Here is a 22659-nt window from a genome sequence, read left to right as displayed (position 1 = left end):
GTCCTTCCTAATGAAACACTGGACCCTTTAACTTAGTTCTTTCAGAAGGAATATGACTTTCTCCCTTCTGATTGCTTTTGCCTATTGAACAAGTTTTTGTAAACATTTTAGTATGTCTTGTCTGTTCATATTCTTGCTGATTTATAGTCTTAATTTATTTCTATATCAGAAATGAAAATGCAGGATACAGTTAGGCTTGTGGGTCCTCTGCAATTACAAGAAAAATATTCAGCCCCTCTCTTCTATTAATAACAGGAATCATGCAGACATACTATATCACAGTGAAACTCCTGAGCAGAAAAAATCAATTACTATGTTGAATACTGGGGAGGGTGGAGGGGTGTCTTCTTTTACCTTCAACGCAGGAGGAGAACTTGCATTTAGATTTGTATTTGTTTGGAAAGGTACTAGCTTCTAATGTGCCACACTTATTTTAAAAGGGTTTTTTATTTCTTTCATTTCTTTCACTGAAGTTCTTCATTCACTTTCATGGTATTTCTTGTATTTCAGCAAATAATATCAAATGAATATTTTCTTACATTTTATCTTTAATTCTAGCATTTACTTTAGGGCAGCAAGGTTGAAGAGGGTCATAGAGAGATGAGTCCTTCTGTAGTTTTCAGTTACAGTAACACAGAATATTACATTTCTTCTTTTATTTTTCCTCCTTTGTCCTAAATACAGATTTCAATACAGTAGTTTCAATAGATACCACTCAGGAAGAGGAAACCGCCAAAGTGGATGATGCATCTATATTAACATCTGACAGTGATGAGAGGTTCCATCCTTTCAGTAATCCACGATGGTCTACTAGAGTTTTTGCTGCAGAATGTGTCTGTAAAATTATAAGCCAGTGTGAAAATGCAGGCAGTGCACATTTTGACATAACTTTGGCTCAGGAAAGAAAACAACGTGATTCAAGAGGTACGTGTTAAGCACTGAAAGAATTTCACAAAGGTGAAGTATGCTTTAAATAAATGTTAGCTGTTTGCATCTTAATGAAATTCATCCAAAATTTGTTGTTTGTGATCATTGAAACCTTTAATTACTCTGATTAGAAGCCTATATTTATTAAAGTGTAGAGCAATTTTTATTTTCCAAAATACACTTCCCTGGTTATAGTACCATGGGTTATGCATTGGAAGCCATTGTTTCTGCATAAGCTTTGGCAATCAGAAGTGATAGCTGGCACCAGCCTACACCATCACAGAATCTGGCAGTATGACTGAAAAACTCCACTCTCTCCACTCTTTTTTTTTTCTTTCCATAATTTACATCATTACCAGTAGAAACACAGTGCCAGTTTTCAGTACCTCTCTATCTGGAGGTGTTTTCCTCAAAACTCTTTTTTTTTAGAAAATCTGCCTCATACATAAAAAATATTTATGGTTAGTTGTCTGGTTGTTTTTTTTTTTTTAACATTCAAATGGAAAGGAGCCTAGATCAGCATTTTGAAAATGTTGGGAGCAGTCTTATAAAAGACTGATGTCTAAAAAGAAGGACTTATGCCTAAATCTAAATTTAATAAAACTATTTTCTTTTTTAATTTCTGTTATCTCTTCAGATGACTTTTTGGTATTGCATTTAGCTGACTTGATCCGTATGGCTTTTATGGCTGCCACAGATCACAGTGATCAACTACGTCTTTCTGGGCTTCAGACATTGCAAATTGTTGTTCGGAAGTTTGCAGCTGTACCAGAACCAGAGTTTCCAGGTCATGTAATTCTGGAGCAATATCAAGCCAATGTAAGCACCATTGCTAGTAACTTAGAAAAGTTTAGAGTTACGGTTAATTACTAAAAGAAATTTGCTTTTTGCAGTATGTGGTGATAGAGTTGGGTTTCAGTTAGCTTGTTACTGAAACTATTATTGATTTCTTCAGACTTAACTTCCTTAAGAAAGCATCTTCTCTGTTGGCATAGATGTTTTAGCCTCAAAGTTTTGCAGGTTTCAGTGTTTTCCCTTCTTTACTATTTGAATACTGGAAAAACAAAATAGAACATCTAGTTGTTCTGGTTTTTTTTGAAAGCATTGCTTTCAAAGTGTGGAAGTATTGCAAAAAATACTAGGAACAACTATCATTTGAAACTTTGCTTCTTTGCTTTGAAGTAAGCAGCCTTTGCACACCAGAGATCACACTATGTGACCTTGGTCAGTAAATAAGCTATAGGAGGTAAAAAAAGGGTTGTACTCACAAGGTCTATTACATTTAAGTCTTGGTTGAGACTTGCAGAAAAGATGTCCTGATCATTTTGCATTCCAGACCACACTTGCACTAAATATGACAGGCAGCTGTGTTAAGCCTCATCTGGCTCGCATTCTTCAATTTCTAGGAGGCACGGAGTAAGTCAGATCATTTTCTCTCAGAAATTGACGGTTCCTGAAACTAAAGACATCCTAACTCACTTTGTTCTTGCTTTTGCCATTAGAATTCTGTTCTAATGGCACTTCCTTGTGGGAGAGAAGTGTTTTGATCTAGTGTGGAACTACCAAGGGAAAAAAATTCACCATTTGTCCTTGCTGTCCCAAACTGTCAAGCAAGTCACAAGTAGTGCTAGTAATTCTCTTTTTTAACTTTCACCACCGTTTAAGTGTTTCTGCTAATACTATGCATAGATCTGCTCATTAACTGTTTCATAGAGGTTGAAGAGATGTGAAGCAGTTAAATATCTAGTTTCTTTTCTTGGGGGGAGAGAGAGTTTCTTTGGTTTTTTTTGTTTTGGTTTGTTTTTCATTAAAGCAGTGTCTTTTCACTTACTTTCAGAAATTTGTGTTTGTACTTGTACTACACTTTGTACTTTCACCTCAGAGAGCATCAGACTTAAGTCTTGAGTGTTCAGATATCAGCTAAAGCAGCAAGGGAAGTTTTCATTAGCTTTTAGTGAAATAGCTTTCAACAGTGAGAGTAGGTAAAATCTCTGCAAGCTGGTAAGTATATGTTTGTGTGTTCTTTATTAGGTGACTCAAGTTTGTACTCTCCCCTTGTTTCACTTATCTGTGTCCTTTCTGAGCAAGGAAATATCACTCATTAGGTGTCTTGCAAGTCTTTCATGGTTTTCAACATTGCTTTTGCTCTTGAGGCCTGATCATCAAGTCAAGAGTTCAGGAAGGAAGAGGTTGCTGTTTCAGTTTTATGCTGTGTAAAAAATAGAATCAACTTTGAAGACCCCTCTCGAAGAGAACCATGTCTTTAGTGTAAGCAGAACAATGAAAGTATGACTGCAGTTCTCTCCCTGCTCTTTAACCTCATTGAAACAGTCTGTAGAAAAATGAAAATGAAACTATGCTTTATAAAGAAAAACTGCAACGAAGCCTTGTCTCTAAATTGGAGAGACATCAATTTGATGGGTGGACCACTCGGTGGATAAAGAACTGGCTGGATGGCCGCAAGCAAAGAGTTGTGGTCAATGGCTCGATGTCCAGCTGGAGACCGGTAACGAGTGGTGTCCCTCAGGGATTGGTGTTGGGACCGGTCTTGTTCAACATCTTTGTCGGTGACATGGACAGTGGGATTGAGTGCGCCCTCAGCAAGTTTGCCAATGACACCAAGCTGTGTGGTTCGGTTGATACGCCGGAGGGAAGGGATGCCATCCAGAGGGACCTCGACACGCTTGTGAGGTGGGCTGATGCCAAGCTGATGAATTTTAACCATGCCAAGTGCAAGGTCCTCCACCTGGGTCGGAGCAAACCCAGGCACAGCTACAGGTTGGGCAGAGAAGAGATTCAGAGCAGCCCTGCAGAGAAGGACTTGGGGGTGTTGGTCGATGAAAAAATGAACATGAGCCGGCTTCAGTGTGTGCTTGCAGCCCAGAAAGCCAACCATATCCTGGGCTGCATCAACAGGAGTGTGACCAGCAGGTCGAAGGAGGTGATCCTGCCCCTCTACACTGCTTTCGTGAGACCTCACTTGGAGTACTGTGTGCAGTTCTGGTGTCCTCAACATAAAAAGGACATGGAACTGTTGGAACAAGTCCAGAGGAGGGCCACGAGGATGATCAGGGGATTGGAGCACCTCCCGTATGGAGACAGGCTGAGAAAGTTGGGGCTGTTCAGCGTGGAGAAGAGAAGGCTGCGTGGAGACCTCACAGCAGCCTTCCAGTATCTGAAGGGGGCCTACAAGGATGCTGGGGAGGGACTCTTCATCAGGGACTGTAGTGACAGGACAAGGGGTAACGGGTTCAAACTGAAACAGGGGAAGTTTAGATTGGATATAAGGAAGAAATTCTTTACTGAGAGGGTGGTGAGGCACTGGAATGGGTTGCCCAGGGAGGTTGTGAGTGCTCTATCCTTGGCGGTGTTCAAGGCCAGGTTGGATGAGGCCTTGGGTGACATGTTTTAGTGTGGGGTGTTCCTGCCCATGGCAGGGGGGTTGGAACTAGATGATCTTAAGGTCCTTTCCAACCCTAACTATTCTATGATTCTATGAAAAGTAATTAGTTGTTTGCTATGCCTTAAATTTTGTATAACTTCTCCTCAGGTTGGAGCAGCACTTAGGCCTGCCTTTTCTCCTGAAACACCTCCTGATGTCACAGCAAAAGCATGCCAGGCAAGTGTTGAAAGTCTGAAGTCTTAGGTAATAGACCCTCTGAAATTTTGTTTTTCCTTGATACACCACACAAGAAAGAAATAAATCATCTAGCCTCAAATCCTCAATGTACACAAAATGTCACCCTGTTACCTCTATATTGTAACAACTCAAAGATTTTATACCCTTTAAAATCTTTTCTAAAACTAGCAGTTGGTACTTGGCTGTTATTTGACATTCCTCTAATGGTTTTGGTTTTCATTACTCATGTATACTAAACTATATTGTCATTTAACATTGATTATTATCCAAGAGTGCCTGTGTCTCTATAGAAATTAAATCATTAAATCTGTCTTTCCTAATTTTACAGATTGAAAAAAGACTGTCGAGTGGTGTTTGGCTCTTATTTCTCATTATTTCTGTTTTGCAACACTAGGTATGCAGTGCTTGGATAGCAAGTGGTGTAGTAAGTGATCTTAATGACCTTCGAAGGGTTCACCAGTTGCTTGTATCCTCTTTGCTCAAAGTGCAGGCTGGGAAAGAAGCACAAAGTCAACAATATAATGAAAGCACCTCAACCATGGAGATACTAGCTGTGCTTAAGGCTTGGGCCGAGGTTAGTGTAACAGCTCTTTAATCATAGTCTTGATATCTGGTAGGTGAGTTAGAACCTTTCAGACAGAATGGTTTCAGGAATTGCTTACATGCTTCATTATATACAAGCTGCTGGTCCTTTGCTTTGCTTTGATACTGCTAAATAGTACACAAACTTCGTAAACTTGACAAAAGCACTTCTAGGTAAACTGTTGTATTATGCTATACATCAATACAAGTATTAAGTTATACTAACTCTGTATAACTTTGTACTGGATCCCAGATACGAGAAACTATGACAAAGTCAACTATAGATAAGCTTTCGTGACATGTAGTTTATGAGTATTTCACTTAAGCCCTAGGCAGTTGCTTCTCACTTAGGGTCCTACCTATTTCTTGTTTCCAGAATTCAAAGGAGTTCCCCCCATCCTGTCGTGGGGGAGAAGTGGAAGATGGGGTTGGTGGTGCTTAATTGCTGGCCTGGGTAAACCCACTGCACCTAGCAAACTTAAAAAAGATACAGAAATCATAGTTGTAGGAGATGGATACTCACAATAGCTAACTTCAGATTAGTTGAACTGGTCTCCTATGTCTCCTTTTAGTTAAGAAGAGCCTTTCTCCAGGGGCATTTTGGAGATACTAAAGAGGGTTGCTAGTCTGAAAAGTTCTGAAGCCCATCTTTTTCGAGAACTAGAGAGGCATCTTCTCACATGAAGTTAACCTACTGATAGTAACACCCAAAGTTTGCAAATTATGAAAGACTCTACTCTTCATTCTGTACTGCTAACACAGGGTAATACATAGTTTGAGAAGTTGTTTGCAAAGTGCAATATGCCATTTCAGTTAAAATAAGATTTAGGAATGATTTGACTGTGGTTTCAGGATCATGTCTGTAGGTGTGTTATTTGATAATGAGTTCTTCAGTCTTGTAGCTGTAACTGTAACAGGGTTTGATGTTTGGAAGCTGAAGCTGAACAAGTAATACATTATTTCTTAAATGCAGAGAAGTCAATTGCAGCTATGTTTAGGAATTTTAACAAGTTTTCCTTTATTGGGACTTTTGCATCAAGATTACCTGGGGCAGTGGATTCAGAAAGTTTAGAAAATAAGTGCTTGTTCAGCCATGCCTACTGGACTTGAAGCAGGAATAGATTCTAGGAAACTTCACGCTGGTTCAACAGGCAGTCATGCTAATATCACAGTAGTTTTCCAAGTGTTAATATTTGTAAATCTTTCTCCAAATGTGTAAACAGGTTTACATAGTTGCAGTTGAAAAGCAGAAAAATCAAAGTGATGCACACAATCATTGTTTCAAAATTGGAAACTCTGCAGAAGAAAACTACAGAGATGTTACATCTTCAGGCAGTGGACTTCTGGACTTAGTACAGGCAGATCTTGGAACACTAAGCAAGCTCTGGCTTGCTGCCCTTCAGGATTTCGCTCTCTTAACTTTGCCTTCAGAATATGCATCACAACTACCTGCTGAAGGTAAGAAGGCAAATCATTTGTGTTTTTACTTGTAAATGCACATCATTAATCCCCTAGCTTGTGTTAAGCTCACAGTAAGATCAAATTGTATAGAGAATATGCATACTTGTATACGTGTCTAAAGATAAAGACTGGTTTTGAGAACAGAGATTTCACTGATGTGAGTAGTAGTTTGTTTGGTGTTCTTGTTTGTTGGGTGATTTTAAGGTTCAAAGAAGAAAAAGGTCATTTGGATTCTATCCAAATAATATAAAAGAAGTGCCCTCTTTAGGCTGAATTTTAGTATTGAACATTAAAAAAAAAAGTTATACATAAAATACAATAAATATAATTTCAATGAAAAGAATAATCCCTTTACAAGAATGAGAAAATATAAAATAAATATAAATTACATCCTTAAAATTCTAACTTTTCTTCTTACAGGGGGTACATTTTATACAGCAGAGACAATTGAAAATGCCAGACCTCATTACTACAACTCCTGGGCACTGATACTTTATGCTACAGCATTATGGCTTACTAGCACAGGTTTCATCATTGTTGATCCAGATGAAGGTGTTACTAATCTCTCTAGACCTGTCACCCCAACTACAATGTGTCAAGATTCTTCTACCAGGCCCGTGGTGAAATCTCCTGAGGATGTGAATACTGACAGATTTCATCTTATCTTGGGTTAGTGAGTACAAAATCTGTCTAGATGCTGTAACCCCAAATGTAATTTTAATAGATAAAACTAGCAAATAAATATTTAATTATGCAAATTTAACTGCATCACTGAATATAGCATCTTTTAGAAAAATATCCAGTCAGAAGAATTTAAAGTACTAGTGAGAAAACTGTAGAATGTTTTCTCAAATGTGGTAGAAAAAACATTCAGTGTGAGTGCACTGGACTTCTAAGAATGTGCTTTCTGCTCATAAATATACAAGTTTAAGGGTGTATTTTATCACAGTTGTGGCACTATAGTTACAGAGTGTATGGTTTAGCATCACTTGAAGTAGTTTAGCATCACAGAGTAGTGTGTAAGTTGAAAGGGACTTGTGGAGGTCATCTTTGCCACACACTCCTGCTCAAGCCAGGCCACCTAAGCACAGTTGCCCAGGACTGTGTCCAGGTGGCTTTTGAATATCTCCATGGATGCAGGCTTTGCAACCTCTCTGGACAACCTGTGCTGGTGCTCAGTAACTCTCACAGTAAATAAGTCTTTCTTTAAGTTCATGTAAAGCTCTGTTTAAGCATCTGCTACTGCAGAGGATTATCAGGCAGTTGAACACAGTCCCAGTTCTCTAAGTATACACAATTGGGTATTTCTGGTTGTATTTTTCTCTCTTTGGTCTCTCTTTTGTATCCTTTCATAATAATTTTTTTGGAATGGGTTTGTATAAACCAGATGCATATGGCTTCTTTTGCATCCCAGTCTTCCTGCACAAAGCCAGTTTCCCTTTGAACTCCATTGTTCCCTCAGTTAAAAGTTGGACCTCTGATGCAAAAGGTGCTCATTTTCCCTGCTTCCTAAGCTAATGAATTAGTGCTTCAAATTTCATATACTTTGCCATAGACACCTGGCTGTTTATTCTGCTTCCAAACATATTGCACTTCTTAGAGTGCAATTCTTATTTGTGCAACTTCTTATTCTCACTTCCTAGAGAGAAACTGAAAGCAGTTTAAAGCATGGACACTTTCTGTTGCACAGCTCTTTAGTGTACGCTGGTCAGTTGGCCAAGTCATTCCACATTTTGGAATTAGAGCTGTACAACTGGAATGAGAATATGGATCACAGTTTACATGAAGTTTATCTCCAGTGTCATGAATTGTCATATGAAGAGTCCTGAAAGCTGAGGAAAAAAAGTGGTTATTTTTATCTGCTCTAGGATTGGCAAGCTTAGGCTTCATGTAATTTATTACTGGTGATCCAATTGTGATAGCTGCATTCTTTAGTGTTATTATAAAATGGGAAGATAAAACCTCTGCTTTTGAGTTTGTGAACTATGATTACTTTCTCCATTATTTCCTTCTATTACCTAAATCAGTGACTAAGCAAATATTCTGCTATACTTTCATTATTAATTGCCTACCTATTCATTGGACTTAGGGTTCAGTGTCTTACCTAGAAATTGCTCTGGATTTTTACTTATTTATGTTAATAGCCAGCTTGAATCATGTCTTCTGCTGTGCAGAAGCTGAAGTTCTTTCATTGTTTTGAAGGAAATAGAGTTCTTGCTCCAAGATATTAGCAACAGGAGATGAATTCACTTAATATAAAATGCAAATGCTATTTCTGTATCTGCTGAACCTACTGTTGGGTTACCTAGCAATTGACAAAATTCCCTCAAAATTTCACACACATACGGGTTTTTTCTTCTCATGTTTACAGGAATTAGTGTGGAATTTCTCTGCTCTCCGCGATCAGATGCAGCAATGGAGAACATTATTGCCTGCTTACGTGCCCTACAGGCACTCCTTGATGTTCCATGGCCGAGGTCAAAAATAGGTGGTGATCAGGTAATGTCTCAATGATGAAAACACCCCAAAATTAAGGTATAATTTTAGTTTGCACGTTATCTGTACTATCTACTGTATATGCAGGAATCTTCAACACATAAGTAGTAGGTGAATTATATGCTTTACCAAAATCCAAAGCTGTACAGGGAGAGAGCACAACATGGAACCTGTAAGAAGACAGTGAGGGGCAGTGAACTTGAGGACATTTCATGAGGAAGGAGTAATTAGATGAGTAGGATGAGAGACAGGTAAAGACAGAATTCCAGAAAAAAATGTTCTCTTTTTCCTTCTGTCAAGGGACAGTTTAATTAAATCTATTGTAAATATGGAGGATGATAAGAAAACTGTACAAAATTGGTGGTATTAAACACCAACAATGAAAACAACCCAAAAAAACCCCCCCCACAACACACCAGTGATCCTAAAAGAAGTACTAACTTCAAAATTCCTTTTTTTTCCCTTTAAGTTAAGCTTTATACCATTCTGTGTACCATACAATTTCCTAACATGGCAAAAGTGATAAAGCTCATGGACATGCCCAAGTTCTGCTGACCATTGGTGCTCTCTCCAAGGAAGGAAATGCATATACTATAGCAGGGTTAGTGTAGTATCTCCACCTTTATGAGTTAAAAGCCATAAGATAAAGATTACTTGGGGGTCTTTTTTAGTAGTTTTAAGTGCCTTATCTGTAATTACTGTGATTACTATTTTGTTGGGAAAATTGAGCAGGACTCCTGCTACTGGGAGCTAAGAGCTAGATTATGAAGAAAATGCCAATTCCTGAGATTGCATCAATTATACTGTGTTCCTTAGTGAGATTAACAAGAGTAATACTGTTGGCTTTAACGGGTATTAACAAGTTTCTAAAATTCCTGCAATAAAATAGGAACATATTAAGCATTGTTCTTACTTTAGGAGTTGGGTGTAGAGCTGCTGAATGTTTTGCATCGACTGATACTGACCAGAGAATCACCTGATATTCAGCTTGCTGCCCTTGAAGTGGTTCAACTGATTCTTTTTGCAGCTCAGGAACATGTGAAGGAAAAGCGGAGAAGTGCAGAAGGTACAGTAACGTATGAGATGTTGAATACATATTATCAGGGTTAAAGCAATTCTTTCTTGGAAAACTGCATTCTTGGAGGTGATAATCTAAGATACATCTTAATTTGAAGTGTGTCACAATTGGTGACTAATCCTGGTTTACTTAGGTCAGTCTAGGTGCCTGACATAAGAAATCAGGGTGGCATGATGGATAGCAGGTGGTTTTGGTATTGAGTAGAGGGCATGAAGTGAAGAGGAAGATTGGAGAAACTGAAGTTGGGATAGTCTTGTGTGGTGTCAAGGAAGAAGTCCTAGTGAAAACCTGGGATCACCTGCAGTAGAGTAAGGGAGAGACGTGGCACACACAGCTGCTACAAGCCAGACTCCACTATTTACTCTGATTGTAACTTCCTAAAGTAAAATACCATTCCATTTTGTAAAATAAGAAATCTGGGAGAAGAATCAAAACACTTATATCAGGTGACATCATGTTGACATGGTGCCTCAGGACATTGTATATCTGAATTATTGTACACACTTTCTTCTTTTGACAATCAGTGCGTAGTTTGCTTATTCAGAAGAATGGATGTTTTCCAGTAGAACTTTGAATACATATACATGCACATAGATATGTATCAAGATTATTACTTGGTATGAAACAGTCTTCAGAAGTAAACTTTTTGGAAACAAGGTACAGCCTGCAGATTTCTGCTATATTTCTTTTTGTTTTAGTTGATGATGGTGCTGCAGAAAAGGAAACATTGCCAGAATTTGGAGAAGGCAAAGACACAGGAGGATTGGTACCTGGGAAATCATTAGTCTTCGCAACACTGGAGTTGTGTGTTTGTATTCTTGTCAGACAGCTTCCCCAGCTCAACCCTAAATTAACTTGTAGCCCTGCAGTTCAATCTGGAAAACATCTGTTACTTTCAGAAGATGGAAGTAGACTGGTAGCAGCAGCATTAGTTATTCTCTCTGATGTTCCTGCAATCTGCTCTCCTGAAGGTATGCTGTTTCATCACAAGAAAAGATTAATGAAAGAATATTGGGTTATTATGAGCCCCCTTATTATTACCTAATTTTCTCAGCTGGATAAATCTGGCAGCAAGTTGTATTGATTTGCTTGTGACAATTTCCTGTTATAATTATTTTTTTGACTGTCAGATTACAAAACAAGTTACAAAACTGAAACAATTAAAGGAGTAGTTTTTCTCTTCCTCCCACATGTAGCAGTGCAATTAATAGATTCATTTTGTTCGGGGAAGTATATGATAGCTACATGATTAGGTTCTTCTTGAATTGCCTTTTCTGGAATTTATAATGCAGACATAAATTAAATTTAAAAGGGAAATGTAGCATGTTACCTTTCACTAAGAACCATCATTTGAACATTAGGAAACCACTCTAAGGAATTAAGGTTGATTTTTTCAGATTAATTGATTTTTTTACCCATGATTCATTTTGGATTCACTCCAAAGTTCAAGGTGGTTCCCCCCTGACATCCCTCAATATCATATTCATATGCATGATCTTTCAGTACTGGTACAGCCACACTTACAAACCATTTCTGCCCTACTCCTCTGTTCCCACCTTAGGTATCTGTGTTACACCTTAGTCAAATTTTTGTATTTACAAGCCCTGGAAATTTTTAAATTGTTTCTTAATTTGTTCTCTGTTACAAGAGTCTTCTTCAGGGGATAGCATATTCCAAATGGAATAGTAGGCAGTTCTTGGTGCCACTGTAGGGTGATGGCGTGATTTCTGTTTCCATCTTTAGCTCATTGTTTATCAGTTCAAAGCAAAACAACCTAGTGTCACTTAAATTAAGGGCAACTGTCTTGTATCATAGAATCATAGAATCGTAGAATAGTTAGGGTTGGAAAGGACCTTGAGATCATCTAGTTCCAACCCCCCTGCCATGGGCAGGAACACCCCACACTAAAACATGTCACCCAAGGCCTCATCCAACCTGGCCTTGAACACCGCCAAGGATGGAGCATTCACAGCCTCCCTGGGCAACCCATTCCAGTGCCTCACCACCCTCTCAGTAAAGAATTTCTTCCTTATATCCAATCTAAACTTCCCCTGTTTCAGTTTGAACCCGTTACCCCTTGTCCTGTCACTACAGTCCCTGATGAAGAGTCCCTCCCCAGCATCCTTGTAGGCCCCCTTCAGATACTGGAAGACTGCTATGAGGTCTCCACGCAGCCTTCTCTTCTCCACGCTGAACAGCCCCAACTTTCTCAGCCTGTCTTCACACGCCACGTGCTCCAGTCCCCTGATCATCCTCGTGGCCCTCCTCCAGACTTGTTCCAACAGTTCCATGTCCTTTTTATGTTGAGGACACCAGAACTGCACACAATACTGCAAGTGAGGTCTCACGAGAACAGTGTAGAGGGGCAGGATCACCTCCTTGGACCTGCTGGTCACACTCCTCTTGATGCAGCGCAGGATACAGTTGGCTTTCTGGGCTGTGAGCACACACTGAAGCTGGCTCATGTTCATTTTTTCATCGACCAACACCCCCAAGTCCTTCTCTGCAGGGCTGCTCTGAATCTCTTCTCTGCCCAGCCTGTAGCTGTGCCTGGGATTGCTCCGACCCAGTTGTAGGACCTTGCACTTGGCATGGTTTAAATTCATCAGGTTGGCATCAGCCCACCTCACAAGCGTGTCGAGGTCCCTCTGGATGGCATCCCTTCCCTCCGGCGTATCAACCGAACCACACAGCTTGGTGTCATTGGCAAACTTGCTGAGGGCGCACTCAATCCCACTGTCCATGTCACCGACAAAGATGTTGAACAAGACCGGTCCCAACACCGATCCCTGAGGGACACCACTCGTTACTGGTCTCCAGCCGGACATCGAGCCATTGACCACAACTCTTTGCTTGCGGCCATCCAGCCAGTTCTTTATCCACCGAGTGGTCCACCCATCAAATTGATGTCTCTCCAATTTAGAGACAAGGATGTCATGTGGGACAGTGTCAAAGGCTTTGCACAAGTCCAGGTAGATGATGTCAACTGCTCTGCCCCTGTCCATCAGTTTCATAGGCCCATCATAGAAGTCCACCAAATTGGTCAGGCAGGATTTCCCCTTAGTGAAGCCATGCTGGCTGTCACCAACCACCTCCTTGTTTTTCATGTGCCTTAGCATGCCTTCCAGGAGAATCTGCTCCAAGATTTTGCCAGGCACAGAGGTGAGACTGACTGGTCTGTAATTCCCCAGGTCATTCATTTTCCCCTTCTTGAAAATGGGGGTTATATTTCCCTTTTTCCAGTCGTCGGGAACTTCACCTGACTGCCATGATTTTTCCAATATGATGGCCAGTGGCTTAGCAACTTCATTTGCCAGCTCCTTCAGGACCCGTGGGTGGATTTCGTCAGGTCCCATAGACTTGTGTATGTTTAAGATTTTAAAGATGGTCTCGAAGCAGATCCTCTCCTACAGGGGCCTAGGGTCTTCATTCTCACAGTCCCTGTGTTCGCCTTCCAAGACTTAGGTGGTGCAGTCAGAGCCTTTGCCAGTGAAGACCGAGGCAAAGAAGTCATTAAGAACCTCAGCCTTCTCCAAATCCCGGGTAGCCAGTTCTCCCAATAGCTTCCGTAGGGGGCCTATATTGTTCCTAGTCTGTCTTTTACTCGCTACGTTCCTATAGAATCCCTTCCTATTATCCTTAACATCCCTAGCCAAGTTCAATTCTAACTGGGCCTTAGCCTTCCTCACCTGGTCCCTAGCTTCCCGGACAGCATCCCTGTATTCTACCCAGGCTGCCTGTCCCTGCTTCCACCTTCTATAAGCCTCTCTTTTCCTTTGAATTTTCCTGAGCAGCTCCTTATCCATCCAAGGAGGTCTCCTGGCTCTCTTGCTGCCCTTCCTTCTAGTTGGGATGCGACACTCCTGAGCTTGGAGCAGGTGATCCTTGAATAACAACCAACAGTCTTGGGTCCCCCTGCCCTCTAGGGCTATATCCCATGGAACCTTACTAAGCAGGTTCCTGAAGAGGCCAAAGTCTGCTCTTTTGAAGTCCAGGGCAGTGAGCTTGCTGCACGCTCTTCTCACTGTCCTGAGGATCTCGAATTCGACCATCTTGTGGTCACTGCATCCAAGGCTGCCCTGGAGCGTCACATTTCCAACCAGCCCTTCCCTGTTGGTAAGCACGAGGTCAAGCATGGCACCTCTCTTTGTCGGCTCCTCTATTACTTGCAGAAGGAAGTTGTCTTCCACACAATCGAGGAACCTCCTGGATTGCTTGTGCTGGGCTGTACCTTCACTCCAACAGATGTCAAGGTGGTTGAAGTCCCCCATGAGAACAAGAGCCTGTGAGCGTGAGGCTGTTCCTATCTGCCTATAGAGCACTTCATCCACAGATTCCTCTTGATCAGGCGGTCTGTAATAGATCCCCACAGTAATGTCTCCCATGGCTGTTCTCCCTTTAACCCTGACACACAAACTCTCTGTAGACTGCTCACTTGTCCCCAGACAGAGTTCCGTACTCTTCAGCCTATCCCTAACATAAATAGCAACTCCCCCTCCCCGCCTGCCAGGCCTTTCTTTTCTAAAGAGCCTGTAACCTTCCATTCCAACACTCCAGTCATAGGAGCCATCCCACCATGTATGAGAAATAATCTGTGATTTTTCTTTTGTCTCTGTTGTTCTTTTTGTCTTTAACTGTTCAGGTTATTCCACAAGCTAACAGCTTGGGACCAGATGGGATGTTTACCCTAGAGAACTTAACATTTGAGTCAGGTGACTAAAATAAGGATCTTAAGCTTGCTTATACAGTCAGTTGAATAAGGAAGCATCTCCAAAAGTCAACTCATATAATCAAAGAGAACTCCAAATGGAATTGCATCTTCTTTTTTTTCCCCTGAAATTAGAGTCCTGTGAGACCTTGTCTCTTACTTCAGGCACCTGTGTATGCATACGTACGTATGTATGCATAATAAAATTTTCAAATAAATTATGCTTGTGAACTGCATTTCCTACTGAATTCCAGCAGTCAGTTTTCAGAGACTTGGCTGTTGAAAAATGGAAGGTAGATGTCCTCAGGTTCAGAAAATATTTACACGTATGTCAGAGACACTCATTATTCAACAGGTCTCTCACAAACAAGAGCATATTAAAATCTTTTAAAAAGAAGGTTTGCTAATTAGGCAAGGACATAGGCATATTAAGCCATATCTCAACTCTGTGCTTTGATGAATTGGAACTTAAGATAGTAGTACTATGTAAGTGTGCAGATTTCTAGATTGTCTCAGATTCACGTAGAGTTCTGTACTACTTTCAGATTCAAAGACATAAGAATATGCAAAACTGCTATGCCAAGCTACTCCAGTGATTTTTTTTTTTTTTTTTATATAGTCTCTTATTCTGACAGATTGACTTTCAGATTCTCAGGGAGAGATGATCTGTTCAGTACACTGTGGGACAATCTCCCTCTCTCCTTACGTCTCCTCTTTTCCAAAAACGTTTTTTTATCATAATTCTAGGATTATTTTTAGCACATTTTTAGTCTGATCCTCTTCTTACTAATCTGACTAAATTGTTGACTGTAGTGATTTCCTGGAGCAGTGGCAACCTCAGCTAAAGACACATCATGCAGGAGAAGTATTTCCTCTTACCAGTTTTGAAATTGCCTCCTGTTAATTTCCTTCACTGTATTGTCTTGCAAATACAAGATGCTCATAATTTTTTTTTCTCCTATACAGTGCTTTATATACTTCCATAGCTTCTCCTCTTCTGCTCCTCAGTGATTCTGATCTTTCTGTTTTTTCTCTGAACATGACATAGTTCTACACGTCATATAATAAAATCATCAAGGAAAAGATATACAATGCTAATTTAAAAGGGGAGAAGATTTAACTTCATTTATGCAGTCTGGCTCCCTGTTTGCTATAGTAAGTCACATGATATTTCATATCTTCAGATTACCAGGGCCTCCATTCACATAGGTGATTAAAAATTATAAATCATAAATACAAAAGACATTCCAAGAAAACTTTTTTTTTTTTTTATGTAAAAGGTACCTGAATTTTTTAGACTTATGTGAAATTATTTTCCTTTGTTTTACAGGAAGTATTTCAGTTCTTCCTACTATCTTGTACCTAATCATTGGAGTACTTAAAGAAACTGCTGTGAAATTGCAAGACGGCCAGTTACCTTTGACCGTTGCTGCATCTCTACAAGCTCTTAAAGGACTCCTGTCTTCTCCAATGGCTCGAGCAGAGAAGAGTCGAACTGCTTGGACTGATCTTCTCCGTAGTGCTTTGGTCACAGTGCTTGACTGTTGGGATCAGGGTAAGCACAAATTTGAGGTTTGTGTGTTTATAAATGAGACAAAAAAAAAAGTTTGGGTGAAAGGTCATTTGGTTTTATTTAAATTAAATGCATGCACTCCTTAAAAAAAGACTAGCATCTTAGTCACAGGAGAATTAGGTGGCTACCAAGTACTGTTCAAACTATAGTGCAGTCTTGTTCTTACAGTTCATATAAGAAATCATCATCTGTAAGGGTATAAATGTGTGTTTGCAGGGTTACCCCTGTAATTACGTAGTGCCACAATGTAGCTATGAGCTACGATGGAACAAGCGGGAGTTATGGCTTCAGCATACAGTTGAGCACAAAAGACAACTTGACTGCATGCAGGTTCTCCGCAAAGAACTAGTGTCTGTATTGAAGCAAAGGGTATTCAAAAAGTGGTTCGAGAAAAAATATTTTCATCATAAAGTTACTTTTCTGCGTGCTACTTCTTCAACTGCCAAAGTTTTTAGTATTTTTACCATTTCTTATGTTTAATCTCCAAGTTGTAACTTGTCAGAACTGTTGTTTATAATGTTGGGTTTTTTAAGATACAGCAAAAGAATTATATGTTCTTCATGCAAATTTTATATTCTCAGAATAGGTTGTACCCTAATTTGTCATACATGCTCTTCAAAGATATCTGTTTTGCTTTATACAGAGGAACAATGGAATAGGAATATGCTGTTATTTCTGAATATGCATATAACTACCCCTGAATTCCGCTTTTGGCATTGGCTTTTATTGCAGTAAAAGTCCATATCAGTGCATCAGAGTATGCTAAAGAAACGTAGGCATTGATATTTCTATTCCACCACTTTGTAACACTTGAATTCATAGAATTGCTTTTTAATGCAAATCTAACAGACTGCTTACTTTATTGCTAGTAGATGGGCTTCTCCAAGAACGTGATGAAGTTAGCCTGCTTACTGCTATTACTGTATTCATTATGTCTACCAGTCCAGAAGTTACTACCATTGAGTGCCTTCAAATGCATTGCATTGAGAAGTTTAAAATAACACTTGACTCAAAAGATCCTGTTGTAAGTACTGGTGAAGTTACAAGAATATAAATGTCATAGTAAATGAATTTTAGGTTTATTTTACATTCAGTTGTTCCACTTGTCCTGTGTGTTGATTCCAGTTAATTCTGTCCTGCCTATATCTGTTGTATTATTTTAAAATACAGTTGGAACAAGTTAGCAGGAACATGCCCAGCAGTGTGTTTTACCATTTTTTTCATTCTGTAAACACTCCTGTATTCTTATGGAGTTTTAATTTTTTTAGTGCATATCAGACTCAGAACTTTATATATAGATAAATACATGACACAGTTGTGCAGTTTTCAGGCACCTTTTATTTGTTTAGTTTGTCTTTGACATACAGGTATTATCTTTTGCACAGGAAATCTCTCAGCTGTGGGTCTTTAAGAGCTGGAGCGAGTGCCCTACCTAACTTTTACTGTCCCAGAAGCATTAGCTCCTGGCCACTGCTGGAGGCAGCATATTGAACTAGATTAATGCTTTGTTCTGACCTAGTATAAATGTTTTTAAATAGTTGCTTTAGATTGTACTTCCATAGTTCTTCTATTACTATTCTTCATCTTAAAAAATGAAATAATCAGAAGGGGAAAAAATCCGTCTGTTATCATTGCAAATACAAGTGGCTTTTGTAGGAGCTGGGACTTTCTCACTCTGAAAGTTCAGTTCTGAAAATAACATGCATTCGATTCATGTTTGACTGTGAGAATTCACTGGTTTACTTGTATCAAACTGGTTTCCTTGTATCTTCTCTGTATATATTCATGTAGTAACAAAAATTTAAACAAAGTCACTTTTACTTGAGAAAAAGCTGTAGGAAAATACTTGTTTATAAAATTAATACATATCTACTATTATAAATGTTGGTTTCCATAGATAGGAAACCACGAATGCCAAATATGACTGCAAGAAAATGGTAGTATGCATTTGCAAATTTTATCCAAGCATATAGGTATCTGAGCCTTTCAGAAATTATGTAGGAACTTAGTATTTCAGTCCTATTGACTTCCAGTGACATGCAAGCTAATGCACCATTTGAAGTGTTCTAAAATTGTGCCTACAGTTTGACAGAGGTAACGCTTACATTTAAAGCACCTATCTGCAGTCAGCTGTATTTTTGTGAAAAGGAGTCTGTTTTCAAAATGGTACCAAGACATGATCTTCACACAGAAATAATGTTTTTTCCTTAACTCAAAACTGTAAGAAGATGTAGGGCTCAGTGGGAAGAAACAGAAAGCATGATCTAGTTTCTCTTAATAATTTGACTGCAAGTTACAATGCTCCTATAAAGTATTATGAATTAGCAGCTTGCAACCTGGTGAATTTTCAAGCTGAGGCGTATTTTCCCCCCTCCCTAAAACTTTACCTGACAAGTTGTGAGTTTTAAAACATTCTGACATGCATTTTTAAATGTAACACTTTGTAAATGCAAATTTTATTTTTCCCTTTAGGTACAGTGTAAGTGCTACCAGCTGCTGCACTCCATCTTTCAGCACCCAAACAAAACTGTGTCATATCCTTATATTCGTTCTTTAGCACCATCCATTGTGGGAAAACTGCAGGAAACAGAAAAAGCAAAACCTGAAAATGCTGCTGAACTTCAGGTCATTCAGGAAGGAATAAAAGTGGTTACAGCTCTTACAGCCACTGCTGAAGAAGAGCACCGTAAGTTACTTCCATTACTAGTATCCCAAACATTAGAGATGCTGAAAGTTGCCCCAAGTAATAAATTAAAACTAAACAACCTCTAGGAATCCAGTCCTGAATACTAATTGCTAACAAAATTACTAACAAGAATGTTGGTTCCTTTTACTGTACAATTCAAATAACTGTTTGCAATTTTGTAGTTTGTGTTAAATGTTAACTCAGAGAAAAACCAGTTAGAATTTGAAGCCGTTTTTAAAAAGTATATATTTAAGTTATATTTTCAATGTTTATAGGTGCTCATTTGGTGGCCGGTCTTCTTCCCATCCTTATTTCCTTTCTTTTGGATGAAAATGCCCTGGTTTCTGCTACAAATTCAGCAAAAAGTCTGCATGAGTTTGCTTTGCAAAATCTGATGCAGATTGGTCCACAGTACTCGTCAGTTTTTAAAAAACTAATGGCTGCTTCTCCAACTATGAAAGCAAGGCTTGAGTCAGCTGTAAAAGGCAATCAAGAAAGCATCAAAGCGAAGACTGCTAAACATGCAAAGAATCCTGGGAAAAGTTCAAGCATTCAGCTAAAGACCAATTTTCTTTAAAGTCTTATATTGTCATTTTATGCACTTTGGTATCAACAGCAAAAAGTGTCTCTTTTAATTTCTAATCAGAGTAGGATCACTATGAGTTGATCTCATATTTCAGTTTGCACTGAAGTGTCACAGAGTTTTTAAGAGAAAGCATATCTCTATGACTTTCTTGTTAGTTAGTGTAAGACTTATTAAACATCTCTAAAAATGATGAATAAATCTATCAGAGGTCATCTAATCTGCATTTTTGGATTATTTTAGACTAAAATACCAGAAATGCACATGCCTATATTAAAAACTATAGTGAACTTTACCATAGATATATTTAGGAGCAGCCCACACTTAGCCAGTAAGTAAAATGAATTTTGTTTTAAATGTTTGTCAAAAATAAGTTACCCTGGTTGGGTTTTAAATCTAACTGGGACTTAAATTTACTTGCAGGTTGTAATCTATCCTAATTACTAATTTAACCCACTGCATCATTAAGTAAACAGATCAAATATCCTCATAAGCCTTACAATAGATTACTGTTGATCTCAAAAAAAAAATCAACTCAATAAAGGTAATATTGATAGCTTTAATCCTAATAACTTCTTGAGCTGGCTGAGATTTAATGAATGCTGTTAAATACAGCTCTACAATGATTCTTCACTGAGGACTCTATAGTGCTTTACACAATGAGACTACTATGCATATGTAAGTATTTGCAGGCTTGGTGCCTTGCTGCTTGACATAGTCTCACTTTTCAGGATGTATACTGGTGTTAAATTTGTATTAGGCTAGCCAGGCAATTGAAGCTTACATATCTTGTCCAGGATAGGACAGCAATTTTAATATACTGTGCCTCAATTCAGACATCTGCTCTATCTGGATGTATGTTTCCCGATCTTTAAATGATCGGATATATACACATGTAACTCACCTAAACTTAATGTATCTCTGCAGTGAGAGATGGACATATTTGAAGTCAGCTTGTCTTGTGTCAAATGAAGTGCAACAAACTCACAATAAGGAGTATTTAATTAACATTTTTATCAAGGAACATATTTTAATATGGAAAAATTAATATCAAAATTGCAATGGCTGCAAAGTATTTTCTACACATAGTGTGATGAATTATTTCTTAATACCCATATTATCTAAACTAAACACTGTCAAACTGAAGATAGTAGTTCCTTCTTGAATCTAATTACTTTAAAAGAAAAAAAGAAGAAAAAAATAAGATTTACAGAACTGAGAAACACACTGTGACTCAGGAAAAGTGTGATGTACTGTATTTTATTATAAGTTTTGTATATAAATATTATTGTAAATTGTACAGAATTAACCATTTGACCAAAGTTCTAACAATTTGTTTTTCTAATTTACATAAATAAATAAATAAATAAAGATAATTTTCTTCACTTAAGATTTGTCTTACTAATTTTACCCAATAGCAGAGGAGCTTGGAGGACTTCTGTAACAGAAGGAAAATGTTTTTATGCTGCCACAAGGAAACTAATAAGAAATGTTTGAACTGGATGCACCAAGGTTTGTGACTTGACATTGCAGATCTTCCTCTGTTCTGTACAGCACAATGAGTAAGTAGGATCAGGGAGAGAGACTTGATGTGTGTAAAGACCTGTTCAGTGCCAAATGCTGAAATGTGTAAACTATGGAAAGCTGGTTGAGATGCCTGTCATCTTTCCCTGGAGAACCAGAAGTTCTTTCTTCCACCTCTTCATTGCGGTTGAATCTGTAGTTGTTGGCTGTGTTGAAAGGGAGTTACATTAAAACAACATGCTGTAAACTGCAGAATTAGTCAAATCCCTGCAAAAGCATCACACAATTGGGATGTGGTAGTTTTTAATTGGATACAATTCTGCAGCACTGCAGCTGAATAAGCAGTATGTCTTATACAGTTATTTAGGCTAGATTAAGTCTGAAATTGATCTGGTATGTTCCAAGGTGCAGGAGTCACCTTCAGGCTGAGAGAGAGAAACTTCAGCTGAGTGATGCATGTGTCACCAGAAAAAGGGATTACCAGATGCATAGGAAGCATAACAGGTTTTTTATTAATTAAAGTCAATTGTTAATTGGAATTTCCAGAGGGATTCTCCTGTCGCCAAGACTGCCACAGCAATGTGAGTTATTGCAGTCACAGGAGGGGTGGAATGGTCTTGGATAGTTTGGTAGTCTATCAGATGTAATAGTAATACTGCTTAGTATGGATCAGGCAGCAAATTCAATAGAATTTCAGTATAGTTTTAGTTTAATGAGTTTGGATGTATCTGTGGCAATACCAACACACAAGGGGTCACTGTGGCAATCTTTTCTAAAGTTTCATCCTTAATCTCACTGCTAGGTATGAAGGGTTTGTTTTCAGATTCCTGAGATGTAACTATTTGATCAATAGACAGCAAGTTGGAAGCTGTTTCCTACAGGAACGTATTGTTTCCTAGAAGACCATATTATTTCTTAACTGACAGTGGTCCACTAACAAACTGCTTGTGTTTTCCTCCAGTGAAAAACCTGGACAATGATACTTCAAGCAAGGCAAGAAAGCAAGGGAAAGAATTCCTATAAAATTAAAGCTCTTTGTTCAATTTTTAAATAAAAGAAGATACAGAAAGGTAGTGTCGTGGGTTCAGCTGGACAGGTAGATTATTTTTCTCTGCACTGTGGCGTCAAAAACCATAGGAAGAGTCAATCCTTTGTGTCTTAAAAGTAGCACTACTTTGCCATCCTTGTGCCTGTGGCCATTCCTAGATACTCCTTTTTGCACATGAGAAACCCATGTGGCCTGGTTACACACTGAGCAGTAAAGTTGCTCTTAAAATATAGACATAATGAAATAATAGTTGAGTTGCAACCTCTGATCCTTAAAGTAGCCAATAAGCTGTACTTTCATGCAGCCAATTGTTATAACAAGGGCTCAGAGTTGGCCGTGGAGCTCTTGTCTGA

At 38.8% G+C, this 22659-nt stretch overlaps 1 protein-coding gene across 1 annotated transcript in view; it reads left to right on the top strand.

Moving 5' to 3' along the window:
* Window positions 1-22659, top strand: part of HEATR5A (HEAT repeat containing 5A) — a 69989-nt gene that overhangs the window by 37501 nt on the left and 9829 nt on the right. The window contains exons 23-36 of the mRNA XM_080617668.1: window positions 685-924; window positions 1565-1746; window positions 4478-4546; window positions 4962-5141; window positions 6373-6607; window positions 7031-7279; window positions 8982-9109; window positions 10025-10172; window positions 10883-11155; window positions 16223-16447; window positions 17335-17489; window positions 18938-19151; window positions 19427-20412; window positions 21153-21246. Of these exons, the coding sequence (XP_080473794.1) occupies window positions 685-924; window positions 1565-1746; window positions 4478-4546; window positions 4962-5141; window positions 6373-6607; window positions 7031-7279; window positions 8982-9109; window positions 10025-10172; window positions 10883-11155; window positions 16223-16447; window positions 17335-17489; window positions 18938-19151; window positions 19427-19728 (2600 nt within the window). The 3' untranslated portion in view covers window positions 19729-20412; window positions 21153-21246. The remainder of the gene's footprint in view (window positions 1-684; window positions 925-1564; window positions 1747-4477; window positions 4547-4961; window positions 5142-6372; window positions 6608-7030; window positions 7280-8981; window positions 9110-10024; window positions 10173-10882; window positions 11156-16222; window positions 16448-17334; window positions 17490-18937; window positions 19152-19426; window positions 20413-21152; window positions 21247-22659) is intronic.

The sequence above is a fragment of the Psittacula echo genome, assembly GCF_963264785.1.
Source record: "Psittacula echo genome assembly, chromosome: 5".
In the NCBI taxonomy this organism is placed as follows: Eukaryota; Metazoa; Chordata; class Aves; order Psittaciformes; family Psittacidae; genus Psittacula; species Psittacula echo.
The sequence above is the reverse complement of the archived record's forward strand: the minus strand, read 5'-3'. Positions and strand labels throughout refer to the sequence as shown.